At 41.5% G+C, this 20,254-nt stretch overlaps 1 protein-coding gene across 4 annotated transcripts in view; it reads left to right on the forward strand.

Moving 5' to 3' along the window:
* DOCK5 (dedicator of cytokinesis 5) overlaps positions 1-20,254 on the forward strand; it is a 280,649-nt gene that overhangs the window by 160,214 nt on the left and 100,181 nt on the right. For all 4 annotated transcript variants that reach the window (XM_005210292.5, XM_010808067.4, XM_059889493.1 and 1 more), the window contains 4 exons: positions 2,229-2,354; positions 10,011-10,135; positions 12,722-12,820; positions 17,938-18,010. In XM_005210292.5, the coding sequence (XP_005210349.1) occupies positions 2,229-2,354; positions 10,011-10,135; positions 12,722-12,820; positions 17,938-18,010 (423 nt within the window). The remainder of the gene's footprint in view (positions 1-2,228; positions 2,355-10,010; positions 10,136-12,721; positions 12,821-17,937; positions 18,011-20,254) is intronic.

Here is a 20,254-nt window from a genome sequence, read left to right on the forward strand (position 1 = left end):
AAGAAAAAGGGTTTGAAGATAATTATGTTCCACTCTCTGTATAGGTTTATCCCATTACATTTCCAAAAACTGCGAAGAGAGAGACCAAAGTCATGTAAATGAATATGATTTCATATAAAATAATGGGCTTTCCAGCCAATCATTTTTTCATACCTCCATATGTCATTTTGTTGACTTAGTTTTGCTGATTGAAACTAAATTTTAATTCGGGTAACAAGGGAAAAATAGTTAAAATCTAGATACCAAGGTAGTGATGATTGGGGGTCAGTTTTAGAGTTACTTTTCTTTTTAAACCACCTTGTAATTGTCTTCTGAAGTGGAAGCAATTAGGAAACGTTATTTTTGGCATATTTAGTTTGCCATCTATTGACAACTATTGCCATCTATTGTTACCCTGAGTGAGAAATAGATGTGAGGAAACACATATTCTAAAAATGAATAACCAAATATATTTCTGTTGTTTTAGAACTCCTAACCTAAGGATGTAGTTTATTAGAGTGAAAAATTCTTAAACTAATTAAATTGCTGCGTCTGTATAATTTTTTTTTATCAAAACTGTAAGAAAATATTCCTTCTCTTCCTTCCTAACAAAATACTTTTCAAATGTTTTCATGCTCTTCATAAATATTTTTGTGGCTGTGTAATATTCCATTGCTTGGATTATTTTTTTTTCTTCCCAAGCATGGAATCCCCTAGGTAAATACTTAAGTACTTTCTAGTTTGTCACCATTATAAATTTAAATAACTCTGGTGTGGCTATCATTATATATGAAGATATATAAGATATACTATAAAAGATACATATTGCTGCTGCCAAGTCGCTTCAGTCGTGTCTGACTCTGTGCGACCCCATAGACGGCAGCCCACCAGGCTCCCCCGTCCCTGGGATTCTCCAGGCAAGAACACTGGAGTGGGTTGCCATTTCCTTCTCCAATGCATGAAAGTGGAAAGTGAAAGTGAAGTTGCTCGGTGGTGTCAGACTCCTAGCAACCCCATGGACTGCAACCTAGCAGGCTTCTCTGTCGATGGGATTTTCCAGGCAAAAGTACTGGAGTGGGTTGCCGTTGCCTTCTCTGAAAGATACATACTATCTTTTTCATATTTAGGACTATCTCCCCCAGAAAATTCCCGGAAGTAGGATTTCTGGATTAGACGATGGGAATAAGCTTATGACTGGAGACGCACATGTTACCAGAATGCTTTCTATAGATGGGCACTAATTACTATCTGCCTGCTTGGCAAACTGATGTTTAAAATTCTTTACCTGTTTGAGGGGTGAAAAGTTGACTTCTATAACTCTGTTGAATTAAAAAAAAATGACTTGAAATTATCTGGCACTCATATGTATTTATAATTTTCTAAAGTTTTCATTCTCAGTTTTTATAAACTCTTTGTATACTAAAGGTCTGGCTAGCCAAGTATTTATAAACTTCTTGTATTTCCTGGTGAATTGTGTATTCGTGTTTTGTTTATTTGTAATCTGAATATTTTCCATCTAGTGAGTATAAACTCATAATTTCTTGTAAGTATTTTGCCATGCCTTTTATAGTTGTATGTAGTGTATGGTATATGAAGTATACCTTTTGTGTTTTTATGAATATCAAAATTTCAGCTTGTATAGATAATTATTTTGCTTTTGTGATTTCTTCATTTGTTTCAATATGTAGAAAAATGGTTTAGAAAGCTGTACACTTACTTTTTAAATTTCTGGTCTGTTTTTCCATTATCTTTTACATTAGGAATTTATTTTAATGAAAATGTGTGGTGAGAGGTTAGATTGATTCTGCTCTGAGTAGAATAGAATATTCCAGTACATTTATGGAATTGATCCATTGTTTCATGATTTGTTATGTCTTTTTTGCTATATGCTTAATAGCTGTATATAATAGTACTTGATTTCATTGTTTTCATTGATTTAGATATCTTTACTACTAATATCACTCATTATTATAACTTCATAGTATTTTGGTGTCTGATAGGGACCATCTTCCCCCCACCCTCCAGAGCAAACATCTGTTTTACCTCTCTGTCAAATTCTCAAAGAAATCCTGCCATGCTTTTGTTGGGAGTGTCATTAAAATTCTAAGTTAACTGGGGGAGAATTGATGTATTTACAGTAATGTATCTGTGTATTAATACCAGGCATATATTTTTCTTAACATTCGAGTGTGCATTTATTACATAGATCATAACAAAGAGCTAAAATTTTGTCTTTTTTTTCTTTAAAGGACTTTGGGTGTCCTTGAAGCTATTGCCAGGAGACCTCACGCAAGTTCAGAAAAATTTTTCACACTTGGTTGATCGATCCACAGCTATCGCACGGAAGATGGGCTTTCCTGAGATAATCCTTCCAGGTAAATGCTTTGCTTGATTCACCTGTTATGCATCCTCTAGGACTTTCCTTCCACATAGCCATCACTTTAAAAAAGTTTTTTTATTCAAGTGTAGTTGCTTTACAATGTTGTGTTAATTTCCACTGTACAGCAAAGTGAATCAGCTATACCTATACATATATCCACTCTTCTTTGGATTTCCTTCCCATTTAGATCACCACAGAGCAATGAGTAGAGATTCCTGTGCTATACGTAGGTTCTTGTTAGTTATCTGTTACACATAGTATGGATAATGTTTGCCTAGAGAATTCCATGAACAGAGGAGTATGCTGCTACCGCTGAGTCGCTTCAGTCGTGTCCGACTCTGTGCGACCCCTTAGATGGCAGCCCACCAGGCTCCCCCATCCCTGGGATTCTCCAGGCAAGAACACTGGAGTGTGTTGCCATTTCCTTCTCCAATGCATGAAAGTGAAAAGTGAAAGTGAAGTTGCTCAGTTGTATCTGACCCTCAGTGACCCCGTGGACCGCAGCCTTCCAGGCTCCTCCGTCCATGGGATTTTCCATGCAAGGGTACTGGAGTGGGGTGCCATTGCCTTCTCCCAGAGGAGTATAGTGGGCTACAGTTCATGGGGTTGCAAAGAGTCGGACATGACTGAGCAACTTAAGGCACATATGCACAGATAGTGTATATACATCAGTGCCCATCTCTCAGTTCATCCCAACCCCTTCCCCCTCTGGGTGTCCATACATTTGTTCTCTATGTCTCTGTGTCTATTTCTGCTTTATAAATAGGATTATATATAACAGTTTTTTCCAATTCCACATATATGTATGAATATGATTTTTGTCTTTCTGATTTACTTCACTCTATATGACAGTCCCTGGGTCCATCCATGTCTCAACAAATGACCCATTTTTTTTCCTTTTTATGGCTGAGTAATATTCCATTTTATGTAGGTACCATATCTTCTTTATCCATTCCTCCTTTGATGGACATTTAGGTTGTTTCTATGTCCTGGCTATTGTAAATAGTGCTACAGTGACCATTGGATTGCTCTAATGGGACCCTCGAGGCAACATGGATCAAATTTCATCGTTTACAAGTTGTAGTTTCTTAGAAAACTACCCAGTATGCCAGCCCAAGAGAGCGCTTTTAAAAGTAACTCAAAATTTTCTCTTTGCTTTCTCTTCCTTTGTGTTCTGCACAAGTCCTTCTGAAATACTTCCTAGACCACCCATTAAGTAGCACTAAATAGCAGTATCTCTGCCCCGAGAATTACTTGCTTCATCTGCAGGTGCCTCTTCTCATGATGACATCACCAACACTGTGGGCTCCTTGACAGGAAACTTCAGCAAGGTGCCCGCTCCGCTCAGACTCAGCTGGACCTTCTGTTCCGTTGGCTTTAGCTCCAGCTGTGTTCCTGGCTTTCCCCTTACTCGTGGTGATAGGAATATAAACGTTTTGCAGTTTCCTACTGTAGTTTCATCTTTCTTGCCACCAGGTGATAGTGATTTGCATATGTATTCTTGAGAATTCATTAATTTGACCCATTTACTTTCTTGATCATTGTAGTGATAAAAGAACATCATCCCCTTGAGGAACTTTATATATATGTATTATATGACCTAAATCAAATCCCTTATGATTATACAGTGGAAGTGAGAAATAGATTTAAGGGCCTAGCTCTGATAGATAGAGTGCCTGATGAACTATGGAATGAGGTTCGTGACATTGTACAGGAGACAGGGATCAAGACCATCCCCATGGAAAAGAAATGCAAAAAAGCAAAATGGCTGTCTGGGGAGGCCTTACAAATAGCTGTGAAAAGAAGAGAAGCGAAAAGCAAAGGAGAAAAGGAAAGATATAAACATCTGCACGCAGAGTTCCAAAGAATAGCAAGAAGAGATAAGAAACCCTTCTTCAGCGATCAATGCAAAGAAATAGAGGAAAACAACAGAATGGGAAAGACAGGGATCTCTTCAAGAAAATCAGAGATACCAAAGGAACATTTCATGCAAAGATGGGCTCGATAAAGGACAGAAATGGTATGGACCTAATAGAAGCAGAAGGTATTAAGAAGAGATGGCAAGAATACACAGAAGAACTGTACAAAAAAGATCTTCACGACCCAGATAATCACGATGATGTGATCACTGACCTAGAGCCAGACATCCTGGAATGTGAAGTCAAGTGGGCCTTAGAAAGCATCACTACGAACAAAGCTAGTGGAGGTGATGGAATTCCAGTTGAGCTATTCCAAATCCTGAAAGATGATGCTGTGAAAGTGCTGCACTCAATATGCCAGCAAATCTGGAAAACTCAGCAGTGGCCACAGGACTGGAAAAGGTCAGTTTTCATTCCAATCCCAAAGAAAGGCAATGCCAAAGAATGCTCAAACTACCACACAATTGCACTCATCTCACACGCTGGTAACGTAATGCTCAAAATTCTCCAAGCCAGGCTTCAGCAATACTTGAACCGTGAACTTCCTGATGTTCAAGCTGGTTTTAGAAAAGGCAGAGGAACCAGAGATCAAATTGCCAACATCCACTGGATCATCGAAAAAGCAAGAGGGGTCCAGAAAAGCATCTATTTCTGCTTTATTGACTATGCCAAAGCCTTTAACTGTGTGGATCACAATAAACTGTGGAAAATGCTGAAAGAGATGGGAATACCAGACCACCTGACCTCGCCTCTTGAGAAATTTGTATGCAAGTCAGGAAGCAACAGTTAGTACTGGACATGGAACAACAGGCTGGTTCCAAATAGGAAAAGGAGTTCGTCAAGGCTGTATATTGTCACCCTGTTTATTTAACTTATATGCAGAGTACATCATGAGAAACTCTGACTGGAAGAAACACAAGCTGGAATCAAGATTGCCGGGGGAAATATCAATAACCTCAGATATGCAGATGACACCACCCTTATGGCAGAAAGTGAAGAGGAACTCAAAAGCCTCTTGATGAAGGTGAAAGTGGAGAGTGAAAAAGTTGGCTTAAAGCTCAACATTCAGAAAACGAAGATCATGGCATCCGGTCCCATCACTTCATGGGAAACAGATGGGGAAACAGTGTCAGACTTTATTTTTCTGGGCTCCAAAATCACTACAGATGGTGACTGCAGCCATGAAATTAAAAGACGCTTAACTCGTTGGAAGGAAAGTTATGACCAGCCTCGATAGCATATTCAAAAGCAGAGACATTACTTTGCCAACAAAGGTCCGTCTAGTCAAGGCTATGGTTTTTCCTGTGGTCATGTATGAATGTGAGAGTTGGACTGTGAAGAAAGCTGAGCGCCGAAGAATTGATGCTTTTGAACTGTGGTGTTGGAGAAGACTCTTGAGAGTCCCTTGGACTGCAAGGAGATCCAACCAGTCCATTCTGAAAGAGATCAGCCTTGGGATTTCTTTGGAAGGAATGATGCTAAAGCTGAAACTCCAGTACTTTGGCCCCCTCATGGGAAGAGTTGACTCATTGGAAAAGACTCTGATGCTGGGAGGGATTGGGGGCAAGAGGAAAAGGGGACGACAGAGGATGAGATGGCTGGATGGCATTACTGACCTGATGGACATGAGTCTGAGTGAACTCCGGGAGTTGGTGATGGACAGGGAGGCCTGGCATGCTGCGATTCATGGGGTCGCAAAGAGTCGGACACGACTGAGCGACTGATCTGATCTGATCTGATTATATAAAATATATATTATAAATATTAAAGCACAAATATGTTGTATGTTCATTAGAAAAAATATGAATAAACAATCTTTGGCATGTTAGAAAAATTCTTGAAAGCCAAACTGTTATCTAGTGCATAAAAATTCAGGTTTTTAAAATTTTTATTTGTTTATTTAATTTAGCTGCCCTGCAGAGCATGTGGGATCTTAGTTTTCTGAGCAGGGATTGAACCTGTGCCCCCTGCAATAGAAGCACAGATTCTTAACCACGGGACCGCAAAGGAAGTCCCCAGGATCTTTTAAACTAATTGAAGCTCTTGTTCCTCCTTGGTGAAATTAAGGAGCAGTAATAATTTGATGGGCTTCCCTGGTGGCTCAGTGGAAAGAATCTGCCTGCCAATGCAGGAGTTGCAGTTCAGTCCCTGGGTGGGGAAGATCCCCTGGAGGAGGAAATGTCAACTTTCTCCAGTATTCTTGCCTGAGAAATCCCATGGACAGAGGAGCCTTGTGGGCTACAGTCCATTGGTTCGCTAATAGTTGAACACGACTGAGACTGAGCATGCACACACAAAATAATTTGATGGCCTCATGCATTTGTATACATAGTGAGTATTAAAAGAATATTTGTGGAATGAAGAAATGAAAGAGTTCTAAAATGGAGATCATCTTCTTTGCTCACGAATAGTAGTTTTCATCTGCTTTATCCTTTACAGAGCTGTTTCACCCTAATACATTTTCATCAACATTCTTGGAAAATGTTTGTTTTCTTGCTGTTTATAAAAATAAGTATTGGTATTCTTCCTGTAACTGATGGCCGTTTTACTGCTTCAGCAAGACCGAAACCTAAAAAAAATGTAATAGACGAGTTTTTTTCTTTGGACAAAGTGAATTTACCTTTGAAATCTGTCTGGAAAGAGTCCTTCTACTTAATAGTATTAGTTCATGAACTGCCAGGGCTATAATAGACTTCAAAAATCATCCAGAATGATGGTTCTCAAATGTAAGTCATTGGTTCAGCCAGTCAGGATTACCTGGGTAATATTAAAATACAGATTCCCAGACTTTCCCAGACTCTGATTCAGTTTGTAAGACCCGGGTTCTCCAGGTTGTTGTTTAGTTGCTGAGTCTTGTCTGAGTCTTTGCCATCCCATGGATTGCAGCACATCAGACTTCTCTGTCCTTCACTATCTCCTGGAGTTTGCTTAGACTCATGTCCATTGAGTCAGTGATGCCATCTCATCCTCTGTCGCCCCCTTCTCTGCCCTCAGTCTGACTCAGCATCAGGGTCTTTTCCAATGAGTTGTCTCTTTGCATCAGGTGGCCAAAGTATTGGAGCTTCAGCATCAGTCCTTCCAATGAATATTCAAGGTTGATTTCCTTTAGGATTGACTGGTCTGATCTCCTTGCTGTCTAAAGGACTCTCAACAGTCTTCTCCAGCACCACAATTTGAAAGCATCAGTTCTTCAGCACTCAGCCTACTTTATGGCTCACCTCTTATATCCATACATGACTACTGGAAACATCATAGTTTTGATTGTATGGACCTTTATCGGATTCTCCTGGGGATTCTGGTAATTGGCCGGGTTTGAGAAACATAGATCTGGGCCAACATCCCTCACTGGTGTCCTTTTTGTCACCATTTGAACAGGCTCCAGAGTCTTCTTTAATTCTTCCCTCTACTGCACTTTCCCTCATAGCTAAATTCGTGGAAGCAATTATATGTTCTCTGTTTCCTCACCTGTCAGTCTCTCTCTGTCCAGAATGGCTGTCACTACTCACTAAAGATTACAGTGTCTCTAAGTCCAGTGGGTATTCTTAGCCTGGTGATAGTCTCTGGCTGGCATATGACACAGTTGCTCACTCCCTCTTTTGGAACGTTACCACACATTGTTGGTGATGCCACACTCTTCTCTTTGTTTCCTGCCCCTGGCATCTCTCCCAGGGTTCCTTTGCCAACTTATTATCTTCGACCTCACCTTTAAGTTCCTCAGTATTTGGTCCTTATGCCCTCTCTTGGTTTGCTTGCGCTGCATGACAAAGAACCACAGGCTGTGTGGCTTGAACAATGGCAGTATATGGGACTTCCTTGGAGGTCCAGTGGTAAATACAATACAGCAGGTGAGGATTTGATCCCTGCTTAGGAAACTAAGATCCCATATGCCATGCGGTGTAGCCAAACAATAAAATATAAAAAATGAAAGTATAGTTTCTTATAGTTCTGGAGGCTGGAAGTCAAAAATCAAAATACCTGTAGGCTTGTTTCTTCGGAATCCTCTCTTGTTTACTGGTTGCCGCCTCCTTACTGTATCCTCATACTGTCACCCCTTGGTCTGTGTGTTATCTGTGTCCTAGTCTTATAAAGGTGTCAGTTATATTGGATTAGGGCTCACCATATGACCGCCTTTTACATTAGTCACCTCTTTAACATGTGAATTTGAGGGAGGGGGACACGGTTCAGTCTTTAACAGGTCCCCTTTCTTTCCTTCTGCACACTGTCCTCTCCCTAGGTGATCTCATCCACTCTGTTTTCGTATTTCTTTACTTAGCTGTGCTGGGTCTTAGCGGCAGCATGTGGACTCAGTTGTGGCATGTGGGACCAGTGATTGAACCGGATCATGTGCATCGGGAGCTCTGCACTACCAGGGGAGTCCTCATCCATTCATTTTGCTTCTCTGTGGTAGTTGCCTATAAATCCGAATCTCTAGTTCTAAGACACTTCCTTTAATCAGAGGTGGGAAGAGGACCTTCTCTTCCCACCCTCAATTGGATGATTCTTTCTCTTTGTTAATTTCTTAACTCAAAATCTGCACCTGGAACTTGCCATCCTAAGCATCTGGGCCTGACTCTTTTATTGTGTTTTTATCTCAGAGAACAGCCCCTCATCCATCCACTTGCATAGACAAGAAACCTGGAAATCACCCTTGACACCTCCTTTCCTTCACCTCACACAGGATTGAGGGAGAAGATCCACCAGTTTTCCCTTTGAAAGCCTCTCAACTCCACCCCCTTCTTTATCCAGCTGCAGCTCCCTAAATTGTAGCTACTGACTTCAGTTCCCTGGACAACTGCCATGTCTTCCTAACTGGTTTCCCTGTTCTGTTCTTTCTATCTCGTTCTCCACACGGTAGCACGAATGGTCTGTTATAAATGCCTTTCTGATATCATCACACTCCTTCCTTTCTGAAAACATGTTAGTGACTTCTGTTTATATTTAGGATGAAGATACAAATTCTTCTGTTGGCCTCAGGCAGGCTTATGTCTGTCTCCATAACCTCATCTCATACCAGATTTCCTTCACTTGAAAGCATCATTGATATGTCTGCTACCTCTGGGCCTTTGCACATGCTATGTACTCTCCCTCCTACTCTCATTCCTCCAGTATCAGCCCAAAGGGTAAATTCCCACACCCTCCATTGATCCTGACTTTATAATGATGTATCTCATCAGATGATGGTCTGAGAATGCTTCTCTCACCCACCAGACTATAAGCTGCTTGAGAGCAAGGCTGTGGGTGTATGGCTGACCGTTGTCTCCCAAACACCTAGCACAATGCTTCATAACAGAGTCTGTGTTCAGTCTGTTTTTTAAAGGAGTAAATGAATATTATTTCATTTCACTGTACCTTAATTTACTCAACCGTTTCTATGGTTGGAAACTGAAGATGTGTCAAAGTTTTCACATTAACAAACAATACCACAATGAATATCCTTATGGATAAATCATTGCTCACATGTTTTTTTGTGGTATAGTTGATGTACTATATTATATAAGTTTCACGTGTACAACAAATAGCACTAAACTGTACTTCAGAGACACTGTGCTATGTATGGAGAGGTAAAATGAGGTAAGCTATTGGGAACAATACGTGTAAAAACTTCTATGTAAATAATTTATTACAAAGTCAGAGCATTTTATATTTTACATATAATTTACATCTTATTGCACTCTGAAATTTAAAAATGACTCCAGGTAGCACCACTCACAGGATGGATTGTTGTATTGCAGGAGATGTTCGGAATGATATTTATGTCACCCTGATCCATGGGGAGTTTGACAAGGGGAAAAAGAAGACACCAAAGAACGTGGAGGTGACCATGTCTGTACATGACGAGGAGGGCAGGCTCCTGGAGGTTAGTATGTTCCCGGCAGTCCCACTGCCATCACACACTCCTTTACAGGACTTCAGGCCTGACGTTAATTGTTCTTCACTGTAGAGTGGATTTGGTGTTTCACAAGAAAAACGTAGGAAGCCCATTAAATTTGTGAATAGCAGTTACCAGTTTTATTAATAAATTCACATAGATTCTTAATTTTATTATTTCTCCTGTGCTGAGAAAGACCTCAAGCCACCAGGATTTCAGGTGTACATTTCTAATGTAGCGATTCCCTCTCTCTCCTTTTTATTGATTTATTTTCGGCTGCACTGGGTCTTCATTGCTGCACACAGGCTTTCTCTAGTTGCAGTGAGTGGGGCTACCCTTTCTTGCAGTGTGCAGGCTTCTCATTGCAGTGGCTTCCCTTTGCAGAGCACAGGCTCTTGGGTAGAGCAGTTGAGGCACATGGACTCAGCAGTTGCAGCTCCTGGGCCTAATAGTTGTGGTGCATGGGCTTAGTTTGTGCCAAGGCATATGGGATCTTCCCAGATCAGGGATCAAATGCACGTCTCCTACGTTGGCAGGCGGATTCTTTACCACCGAGCTACCAGGGAAGCCCCTGATGTAGAGATTCTTAATCATTTTCAAGTAATTTAGACACTTTCAATCTGATAAGGTCCTCCTTTCGATCTGGAGGGTACAGGTCCTCCACCTGGGTGAGCTGAACCAGTGGAGGTGCACTGCTTAGAGCTGTTACACTGGAAGGGCTCTTGGTTCGAGGTCAACTACCATGCTTTTTAGTTTTAGAGATCATCAAACTGCAGCCCAGAGAGGATAAGGTGTTCTCTCAGGGAAGCACAGGACCCAGAGGTGATGCAGGAAACAGACACAGGTGTCCTGACTTCCGGTCCATTGTTCCTCCAACAGAAGTTAAGTCTTGATTCTGACGTCATGGAGGAGGATAGGCAAGGGGTGGTCACGGCAGGCTTTTACTGCCCGAGTGACCTCTGGCTCCTCTTGTGTGAGCCATAGTTACCTGCTGGGGAGTCCACTCCATTCACTGAGTGCATCGTGGTGAGAGCACAGCAGAGTACACCATCCACCACTTCCTGGGGATGTGCTTGTCTTCGAAGGAATCAGTTGTTTAAAGACAAGTTGTCCTCTGCATAGAGGGAGAAGCAGAATGCCGTGGGCCACAATTGGGAGTGATTTCTTTGTGCTGTTAGAAGAGCCCTTTCGCCCCAAGAGTTCAAGTACACATCGTGGCTTTGCTAACTAGCTTGGAAGTACCCCCACGGAGGCCTGACTCTACTGCTCTAAGTGGTTCCTTTCTAGGAAGAGCCACAACCCTAAGTTCTAGTGGACACACCACACCTACGTACCAAGTCCTTAAAACAAGAGTGTAGACAGGACCTCACACGGCTTTACGTGTGCAGTGTGCTTAGCTCTGGGTCACCCTCATTAGACCTCCATTCGCTGAAAGAGGAAAGAAGAAAGGAAGGAAGGACAGTATATGGTTGGAATGGAAGAGAGAATAAAAGTTCCAGCAAAGAGGAATGTTAAGCTGGTACTGGCTGCCTTAGCAACTACGCATCAAGATACTTGGACCCTCAAAGTGCTAGAAACTCACTCACTCTTTTTTTTTTTTAATATATAATTTAATTAATTTATTTTTGGCTTTGCTGGGCTTTTCTCTAGTTTGTGGTGTTTGGGGGCTACTCTCTAGTTGGGGTGTGCAGGCTTCTCATTGCAGTGACTTCTCACGTTGCGGAGCACAGGCTCTAGGGCATGCGGGCTTTAGTAGTTGTAGCACATGGGCTTAGTAACTGCGGCTTGCAGACTCTAGAGCACAGACTTAAGAGTTGCGGTGCCTGGGCTTAGTTGCTTTGGGATCCTCCCAGATCAGGGATCAAACCTGTGTCTCCTGCATTGGCAGGCAGATTCTTTACCAATGAGCCACTGGGGAAGCCCAAAACTCAGTCATTTTAAATTAATTTCTTTTATTGACATATGGTTGCTTTACAGTGTTGTGTTTGTTTCAGGTATACAGCCAAGTGTCTATCTGTACAGCATTATCTATCGATCATCTATGTATATTTTTTTTAGATTCTTTTAACATGTAGGTTTTTACAACATATTCCATATAGTTCCCTGTGCTGTACAGTAGGTCCTTGTTACCTATTTTATATAGAATAGTGCGTATCTTTTCATCTCAAGTTCCTAATTATTCCCACTCCTCAACCTTCCCCTTTGGAAACCAGGAGTTTGTTTTCTATGTCCATGAGTCTGTTTGCATTTTGTAAATAAGTTCATGTCTGTCATACTTTAGATTCCACATGAGTGATTTCATATTTGTCTTTCTCTGTCTGACTCACTTCACCACTTAGTATGACAATCTCTGGTTCATCCATGTTGATGCAAATGGCATTATTTCATTCCTTTTTATGGATGAGTAGTCTTCCATTGTATACATGTAGCACATCTTCTTAGAAAGTCATCTCATTCTTCACCCCAGAGGTAATCAGCTTATGGATGCCAATGTAAGACATGCGCTAGCCATGTGGAGTACCCTGACTGTCTAGATAATATTATCACCTCCTAATTTTTTCTTTCCATCCAAAGAAAGCGATTCATCCTGGTGCTGGATATGAAGGCATTTCTGAGTACAAATCAGTGGTGTATTATCAAGTCAAGCAGCCCTGTTGGTATGAGACCGTCAAGGTGAGAATGTGCTATCAGTAACTTCTGTCATACATGAAACCTCTTTTAGATTCCTTTCTTTTTTAAAATTAGGATATAGTTGCTTTACAATGTTGTGTTAGTTTCTGCTGCACAGTGAAGTGAGTCAGCTATATGTATACATATACCCCCGCCCTTGACCCTTCTTCCCACCCCACTCCCCTATCCCACCCCTCTAGGTCATCACAGAGCATTGAGCTGAGCTCCTTATGCCATACAGCAGCTTCCCACTAGCTCTCTGTTTTACACGTGGTAGTGTATATATGTCAATCTCAATCTCCTGATTCATCCCACCCCCTTTGTCCACACATCTGTTCCCTACGTCTGTGTGTCTATTCTTGCCCTGAAGTAGGTTCATCTGTATCATTTTTCTAGATTCCACATATATGCATTAATATACTATATTTGTTTTTCTGTTTCTGACTTACTTCACTGTTTGACAGACTGTAGGTCCAAACACATCTCCACAAATGACCCTTTTACCCACCAGTGATTCCTCCTTTATCCTGAAGTTTTACACAGGTTGCCTGTGGTGTGCCATAAGAAATGAACTGATCATCGTAATTCTTTAGAAGAGCATTTCTCTTTCAGAAACTTCAGAAATCTTAAATAACGTTCTAGTTTGTCAACGTGTTGAAATTTGGAGAAAAACTTGTGGTTGTAATGATGTAAGAGGCTGCCAAGATGGTCCAGCACCAAATGGAAATTTTCACACTTTCATGAGCAGTTTCCTAACATTTCTCTCCTCCTTGGCCTCTAACCAAGTTTGCTGGGCCTCTTTTCAATTTAATTACGTGGTTTTCAGATTCCTAAGCGCTCTTGAGATCAGTCAGCTCATGTGAGCCTTGCCATAGCTCTGCAACTGAAATGGTCTGAGTTACAGTTCCCCTTTTTCTTTCTCTCTTTGTTAATCGTTCACCACACTGAGCAGCGTGGGGGATCTTAGTTCTCCCACCAGGGATCCAACTTGGGTACCACCTGCATTGGAAGGCAGAGTCTTAGCCACTGGACCACGAGGGAAGTCCCAACAGTAGCCCTTTTTCTAAAGAGGTAACTGAACTCAGAGAAGTGAAGCAGCCATGTTCCTCTAGCTGCTCTCTGTCAGAGTCTACACTAGAGCCCACTTTTTCTGAAACCTAGGCTCCACTAGCTCTTTCTTTTTTTATTATTTTATAATTGAAGTATAATTTATTTGCAGTGCTGTGTTAATTTTGGCTGTACAGCAAAGCAATTCCATTATCTATATGTATTTCTAGTTTTTGTTTAGTCACTAAGTCCTATCTAACTCTTTGTCACCCCATGGACTGTAGCCTGCCAGGCTTCTCTGTCCATGGAATTTCCCAGGCAACAATACTGGAGTGAGTTGCCATTTCTGTCTCCAGGGTATCCTTCCGACCCGATAGAACCACATCTCCTGCATTAGCAGGGGGATCCTTTACCACTGAGCCACCCGAGAAGCTCATATATATATTCTGTTGAATATTCTTTGCCATTATGACTGAGATCAGGATACTGAATATAGGTCCTTGTGCTGTACAATGTAACTTTGTTGCTTATCCACGTTGACTTTCTGATTGTCAGAGTCTTAAAAACTCTAAATAACTAAAAAATAAATTGCCCTTGTATCTTAATTCAGAAGTAACCATCCTCCACAATGGTTGGAGGCATAATAAATGCACAAAGATGGGCACAATAAAGGACAGAAATGGTATGGACCTAACAGAAACAGAAGATATTAAGAAGAGGTGGCAAGAATACACAGAAGAACCACGATGATGTGATCACTCACCTAGAGCCAGACATCCTGGAATGCAAAGTCAAGTGGGCCTTAGGAAGCATCACTGTGAACAAAGCTAGTGGAAGTGATGGAATTCCAGTTGAGCTATTTCAAATGCTAAAAGATGATGCTGTCGAAGTGCTGCACTCAACATACCAGCAAATTTGGAAAACTCAGCAGTGGCCATGGGACTGGAAAAGATCAGTTTTCATTCCAATCCCAAAGAAAGGCAATGCCAAACGATGTTCAAACTACTGCACAATTGCACTCATCTCACATGCCAGCAAAGTAATGCTCAAAATTCTCCAAGCCAGGCAGTGAACTGTGAACTTCCAGATGTTCAAGCTGGATTTAGAAAAGGCAGAGGAGCCAGAGATCAAATTGCCAACATCTGCTGGATCATCAAAAAAGCAAGAGAGTTACAGAAAAACATTTACTTCTGCTTTACTGACTACGCCACAGTCTTTGACTGTGTGGATCATAGCAAACTGTGGAAAATTTTTAACAAGATGGGAATACCAGATCACCTGATCTGCCTCTTGAGAAATCTGTATGCAGGTCAGGAAGCAACAGTTAGAACTGGACATGGAACTACAGACTGGTTCCAAACAGGAAAAGGAGTACGTCAAGGCTATATATTGTCACCCTGCTTATTTAACTTATGTACAGAGTACATCATGAGAAATGCTGGAGTGGATGAAGCATAAGCTGGAATCAAGATTGCTGGGAGAAATACCAATAACCTGAGATATGCAGATGACATCATCCTTATGGCAGAAAGCAAAGAAAAACTAAAGAGCCTCTTGATGAATGTGAAAGATGAGAGTGAAAAAATTGGTTTAAAACTAAACTTTCAGAAAACTAATATCATGGCATCTGGTGCCATTGCTTCATGGGAAATAGATGGGGAAACAGTGGCAAGACTTTTTTGGGGGGCTCCAAAATCACTGCAGATGGTGACTGCAGCCATGAAATTAAAAGACGCTTGCTCCTTGGAAGAAAAGTTATCACCAACCAAGATAGTATATTCAAAAGCAGAGACATTACTTTGCCAACAAAGGTCCGTCTAGTCAAAACTATGGTTTTTCCAGTAGTCATGTATGAATGTGAGAGTTGGAATATAAAGAAAGCTGAGTGTCGAAGAATTGATGCTTTTGAATTGTGGTGTTGGAGAAGACTCGAGGGTCCCTTGGACTGCAAGGAGATCCAGCCAGTCAATCCTAAAGGAAATCAGTCCTGAATATTCATTGGAAGAACTGATGCTAAAGCTGAAACTCCAATACTTTGGCCACCTGATGCGAAGAACTGACTCATTTGAAAAGACCCTGATGCTGGGAATGATTGAAGGCGGGAGAAGAAGGGGACGACAGAGGATGGAATGGTTTGGTGGCATTACCAACTCCATGGACATGAGCTTGAGTAAACTCCGGGAGTTGGTGATGGACGGGGAAGGCTGGCGTGCTGCAGTCCATGGGGTCGCAAAGAGTCGGACACAACTGAGCAACTGAACTGAACCATCCTCCACAATTTTACATACTTAATATGTCTTGAATCATGCTGTGCATGCAAGTTTAAACTAGGAATAAAACCACCATACGACCCAGCAATCCCACTCCTAGGCATATACCCTGAGGAAACCAAAATTGAAAAAGACACGTGTATCCCTTGTTCATTGCAGCACTATTTACAATAGCTAGAATATGGAAGCAACCTAGATGTCTGTCAAGAGATGAATGGATAAAAAACATCAATACAGTATACTAACGCATATATATGGAATTTAGAAAGATGGTAACAATAACCCGGTGTACGAGACAGCAAAAGAGACACTGATGTATAGAACAGTCTTATGGACTCTGTGGGAGAGGGAGAGGGTGGGAAGATTTGGGAGAATGACATTGAAACATGTAAAATATCATGTAAGAAACGAGTTGCCAGTCCAGGTTCGATGCACGATATGGATGCTTGGGGCTAGTGCACTGGGACGACCCAGAGGGATGGTATGGGGAGGGAGGAGGGAGGAGGGTTCAGGATGGGGAACACATGTATACCTGTGGTGGATTCATTTTGATATTTGGCAAAACTAATACAATTATGTAAAGTTTAAAAATAAAATTAAAAAAAAAAAAGAAATTGTGGTACATAGGTACAATAGAATAATAGCCATAAAAAGGAACGCGTTTGAGTCAGTTCTGATGAGGTGGATGAACCTAGAACCTATTATACAGAGTGAAGTGAGTCAGAGAGAGAAAGATAAATATCGTATTCTAACACATATATATGGAATCTAGAAGAATGGTACTGAAGAACTTACTTACAGGGCAGCAGTGGGGAAACAGACATAGAGAATAGACTTACGGACATGGGGAGAGGGGAGGACGGAATGAGATGTATGGAAAGAGTAACATGGAAGCTTACATTATCATATGTAAAATAGAGGGCCAATGGGAATTTGCGGTGTGCCTCAGGAAACTCAAACAGGGGCCCTGTATCAACCTAGAGGGGTGGGATGGGGAGGGAGCTGGGAGGGAGGTTCAAAAGGGAGGGGATATATGTATACCTATGGCTGATTCATGTTGAGATTTGATAGATATTTGCACAACAGTCCATTATATAACCACACCATAATTAAACTCTTGCCACAAATTCTCTGCTCTCTACATTGCCCCATGCCTCTGTTTTCCCTGTCTCTTCTCTACATACAAGCAGCAAAAAGAAAAAGCTTCCTTTTCTCCAGTATTTTATCTTTTTGTTCTAGTGTGTGTATGTGCTCAGTCATGTCTGACTCTTTGTGACCTCATGGACTGTAGCCTGCCAGGGTCCTCTGTCCATGGGTTTCTCCAGGCAAGAATACTGGAATGGGTTGCCATTTCCCTCTCATGGGAACCTTCCCGACCCCGGAATCGATCGTGGGTCTTCTGCCTTGGCAGGCAGATTCTTTACCACTGAGCCACCAGGAAAGCCCTTTCCTTCTGTTATAGTCCCTAAATGTTATTGTATTCACGTACAGCTTGTAGTCTGAAAGGTACAGGTACTGATGTTTTCACTCTGAAGCATCTCCTGCTTCATACTTGAGAAGACACTAGAAATTTGTAGTATCTCCGCTTTCAGAATCTATGATAAATAGCAAAGATGATCTCTTGAGCTTTACTTGGTTTTGAGAAATAGCTAAAGCTCTCTTGAATGAAGTCCTCCACGAAATCTCACTCTATCACAATGACTCCTTATGACCAGATACTAAAATGGGCCTCATTTTATAAAATGAGCTTTGCATGCCAAGGACTGAATTAATATAAACTCGTAATTCTGAATTATTATACAGGTGTCCATTGCTATAGAAGAAGTTACTCGCTGCCATATAAGGTTTACCTTCCGACACCGGTCGTCTCAGGAATGTAAGTATTAGGAGGTCTGTGACATACTTTCATCAAAACAATATCTTTCATCAAAAAAACCTCCTGCTTGACAGCACTTTTGTGTGTCTGTAGAACAAGATATTTGGCATCTTTGAGGATTCACTGGTGCTAAGGAAATATTTTTTAATGAATTTTTCTAGGTTTCCAGGATTTGTGTTGTTCATTCTGTATCAGAATTTCCCCAAAATGTGTTCTGTGAGTACTAAGGTTCTCTAAGATGCTAATAGATGTTCTCTGACACAATGAGTTTCACAATTGGATAGAGATAGGAAATGCTTGTGTATTATATTTTCCTCTTAGGCATTCACAGTGTATGTTGTCATATTGCTGAGAAATCCTGAAGCCAGAAAAGTTTTTAATCTCTAGTTTCCCCAATTTTTTTCTAATGAAAGAACTATTTCAAATTTTAGATCATAGTTCATGAGTTGACGTTTCTAAAGTACGAACAAAGGAGAATATTGTTTATTTTCCGATTGATCACAGGTGTCTGGAAGTGTTGTTCTTATTCAGCACTGCATGAAAGTCCAGTCCTTCCTTCCAAACTGAAATTTTTGACTGCCGTCTGCCTACCAGACTGCAGGCCAGGCCCTCAATAGATAATAGCAGACAGGATTCAGACGCTGCTCTGAAAAGTCTCTGTGATCTAGTTAGAAAGATGACTATGAAAACAGACAATGAAGGTCAGGTCAATGTGACGTGTTACAACAGCAAATGTGGAGTTGTAAGCCTAGCACCCAACCCTGCCTGGGGATTTCCTACAACTCCTAAGATTTCCTACATCCTGTCTGAGCCTCGAAGATAGCAGAGGTTAACCCAGCGAAGGGTGATGGTGGAGAAATGTGTTTGAAAAGGAAAGGGCTGCTGAAGTGGGAGCAATTATAATATTAAATTGAGCCATCTTAAAGTGCCAGTTTCATAGGTCAGTAGCAAATAATCAAATATTAGCAATTTCGTCCAGTTCTACATTATACTGAAGGAGCATTTCTCAAGCTCTTAGTTTGTACCAAATACCATGTGGTATTTATATTTATACACTGTCTTGTTTAGTATCTACAGTAGTCTGATAAGATCCATACTACTTTTATCCACATCTGTACATAAGGAAAGTGAGGCACAGAGATGTTAGGCCCAAGGTTGGGCTTCCCTGGTAGCTCAGCTGGTAAAGAGTCCCCTTGCAATGCAGGTGAACCTGATTTAATTCCTGGGAAGATCTGCTGGAAAAGGGATAGGCTACGCACTCCAGTATTCTTGGTCTTCCCTGGTGGCTCAGCTGGGTTCGATCCCTGGGTTGAGAAAATCCCCTGGAGAAGGGAACAGCTACCTACTCCAATATTCTGGCCTGGCTATTCCATGGAGAAGTCCATGGGGTTGCAAAGAGTTGGACATGACTGAGTGACTTTTACTTTCACTTTGCCCAAGGTCACAGGGCTAGTAAGAACCCAGATTGACACCTTGGCAGTCTGATTCCAGGCAGGCTGGAGCAGGGTCATGAAAAGTGAAGATTCTTTTCAGACCATCTTGTAGAGGAGCCATTAAAGAGTGTTGTATAGGTCAGGAGTCCCTACCTTCTGGAGTCTAATGCCTGATGATCTGAGGTAAAGCTGATGCAATAATAATAAAGTGCACAATAAATGTAATGCATTTGAATCATCCTGAAACCATTCCTCCTGCCCCTGGTTGTGGAGAAATTATCTTCCATGAAACCAGTCCCTGGTGCCAAAATGATTGGGGATTGCAAGTATATAGGTGGTGGTGGTGATTTGGTTATCTATTTATAACAGCTTTAGTCATGGTATCCCCAACCAAACTGGACACGGCCCAAGTGGCCATTGAGAGGAGAACATATGAATGGACTATAGTATAATCTTTTCATAACAGATACCTGCTCAGCCAGTCTGGAGACACACAAGACCTAGCAGAGCTTAGAGATGTGCCTGTGGGGAGAAGGGGCCACGAGCCACCCCAGCCATAGACATCTGAGTAGGGAACATGGTAAGCTCAGAGGCCAACTCTGAAGACCAGGAGGGAGGCCCTTTCCTTCCTCAGGAGGCTCCCTCCCAGATGCCACAAGAAACACATAACCCCTTTTCCTGGCACATTGGCATCTTGGAAAAAGAGAGGAACAGAAACCTTAGATGGCATCACAACTTTGTTATTGTTCAGTGACTAAGTTGTGTCTGACTCTTTGCAACCCCACAGACTGCAGCACACCACGCTTCCCTG

The sequence above is a fragment of the Bos taurus genome, chromosome 8, assembly GCF_002263795.3.
Source record: "Bos taurus isolate L1 Dominette 01449 registration number 42190680 breed Hereford chromosome 8, ARS-UCD2.0, whole genome shotgun sequence".
Taxonomy (NCBI): Eukaryota; Metazoa; Chordata; class Mammalia; order Artiodactyla; family Bovidae; genus Bos; species Bos taurus.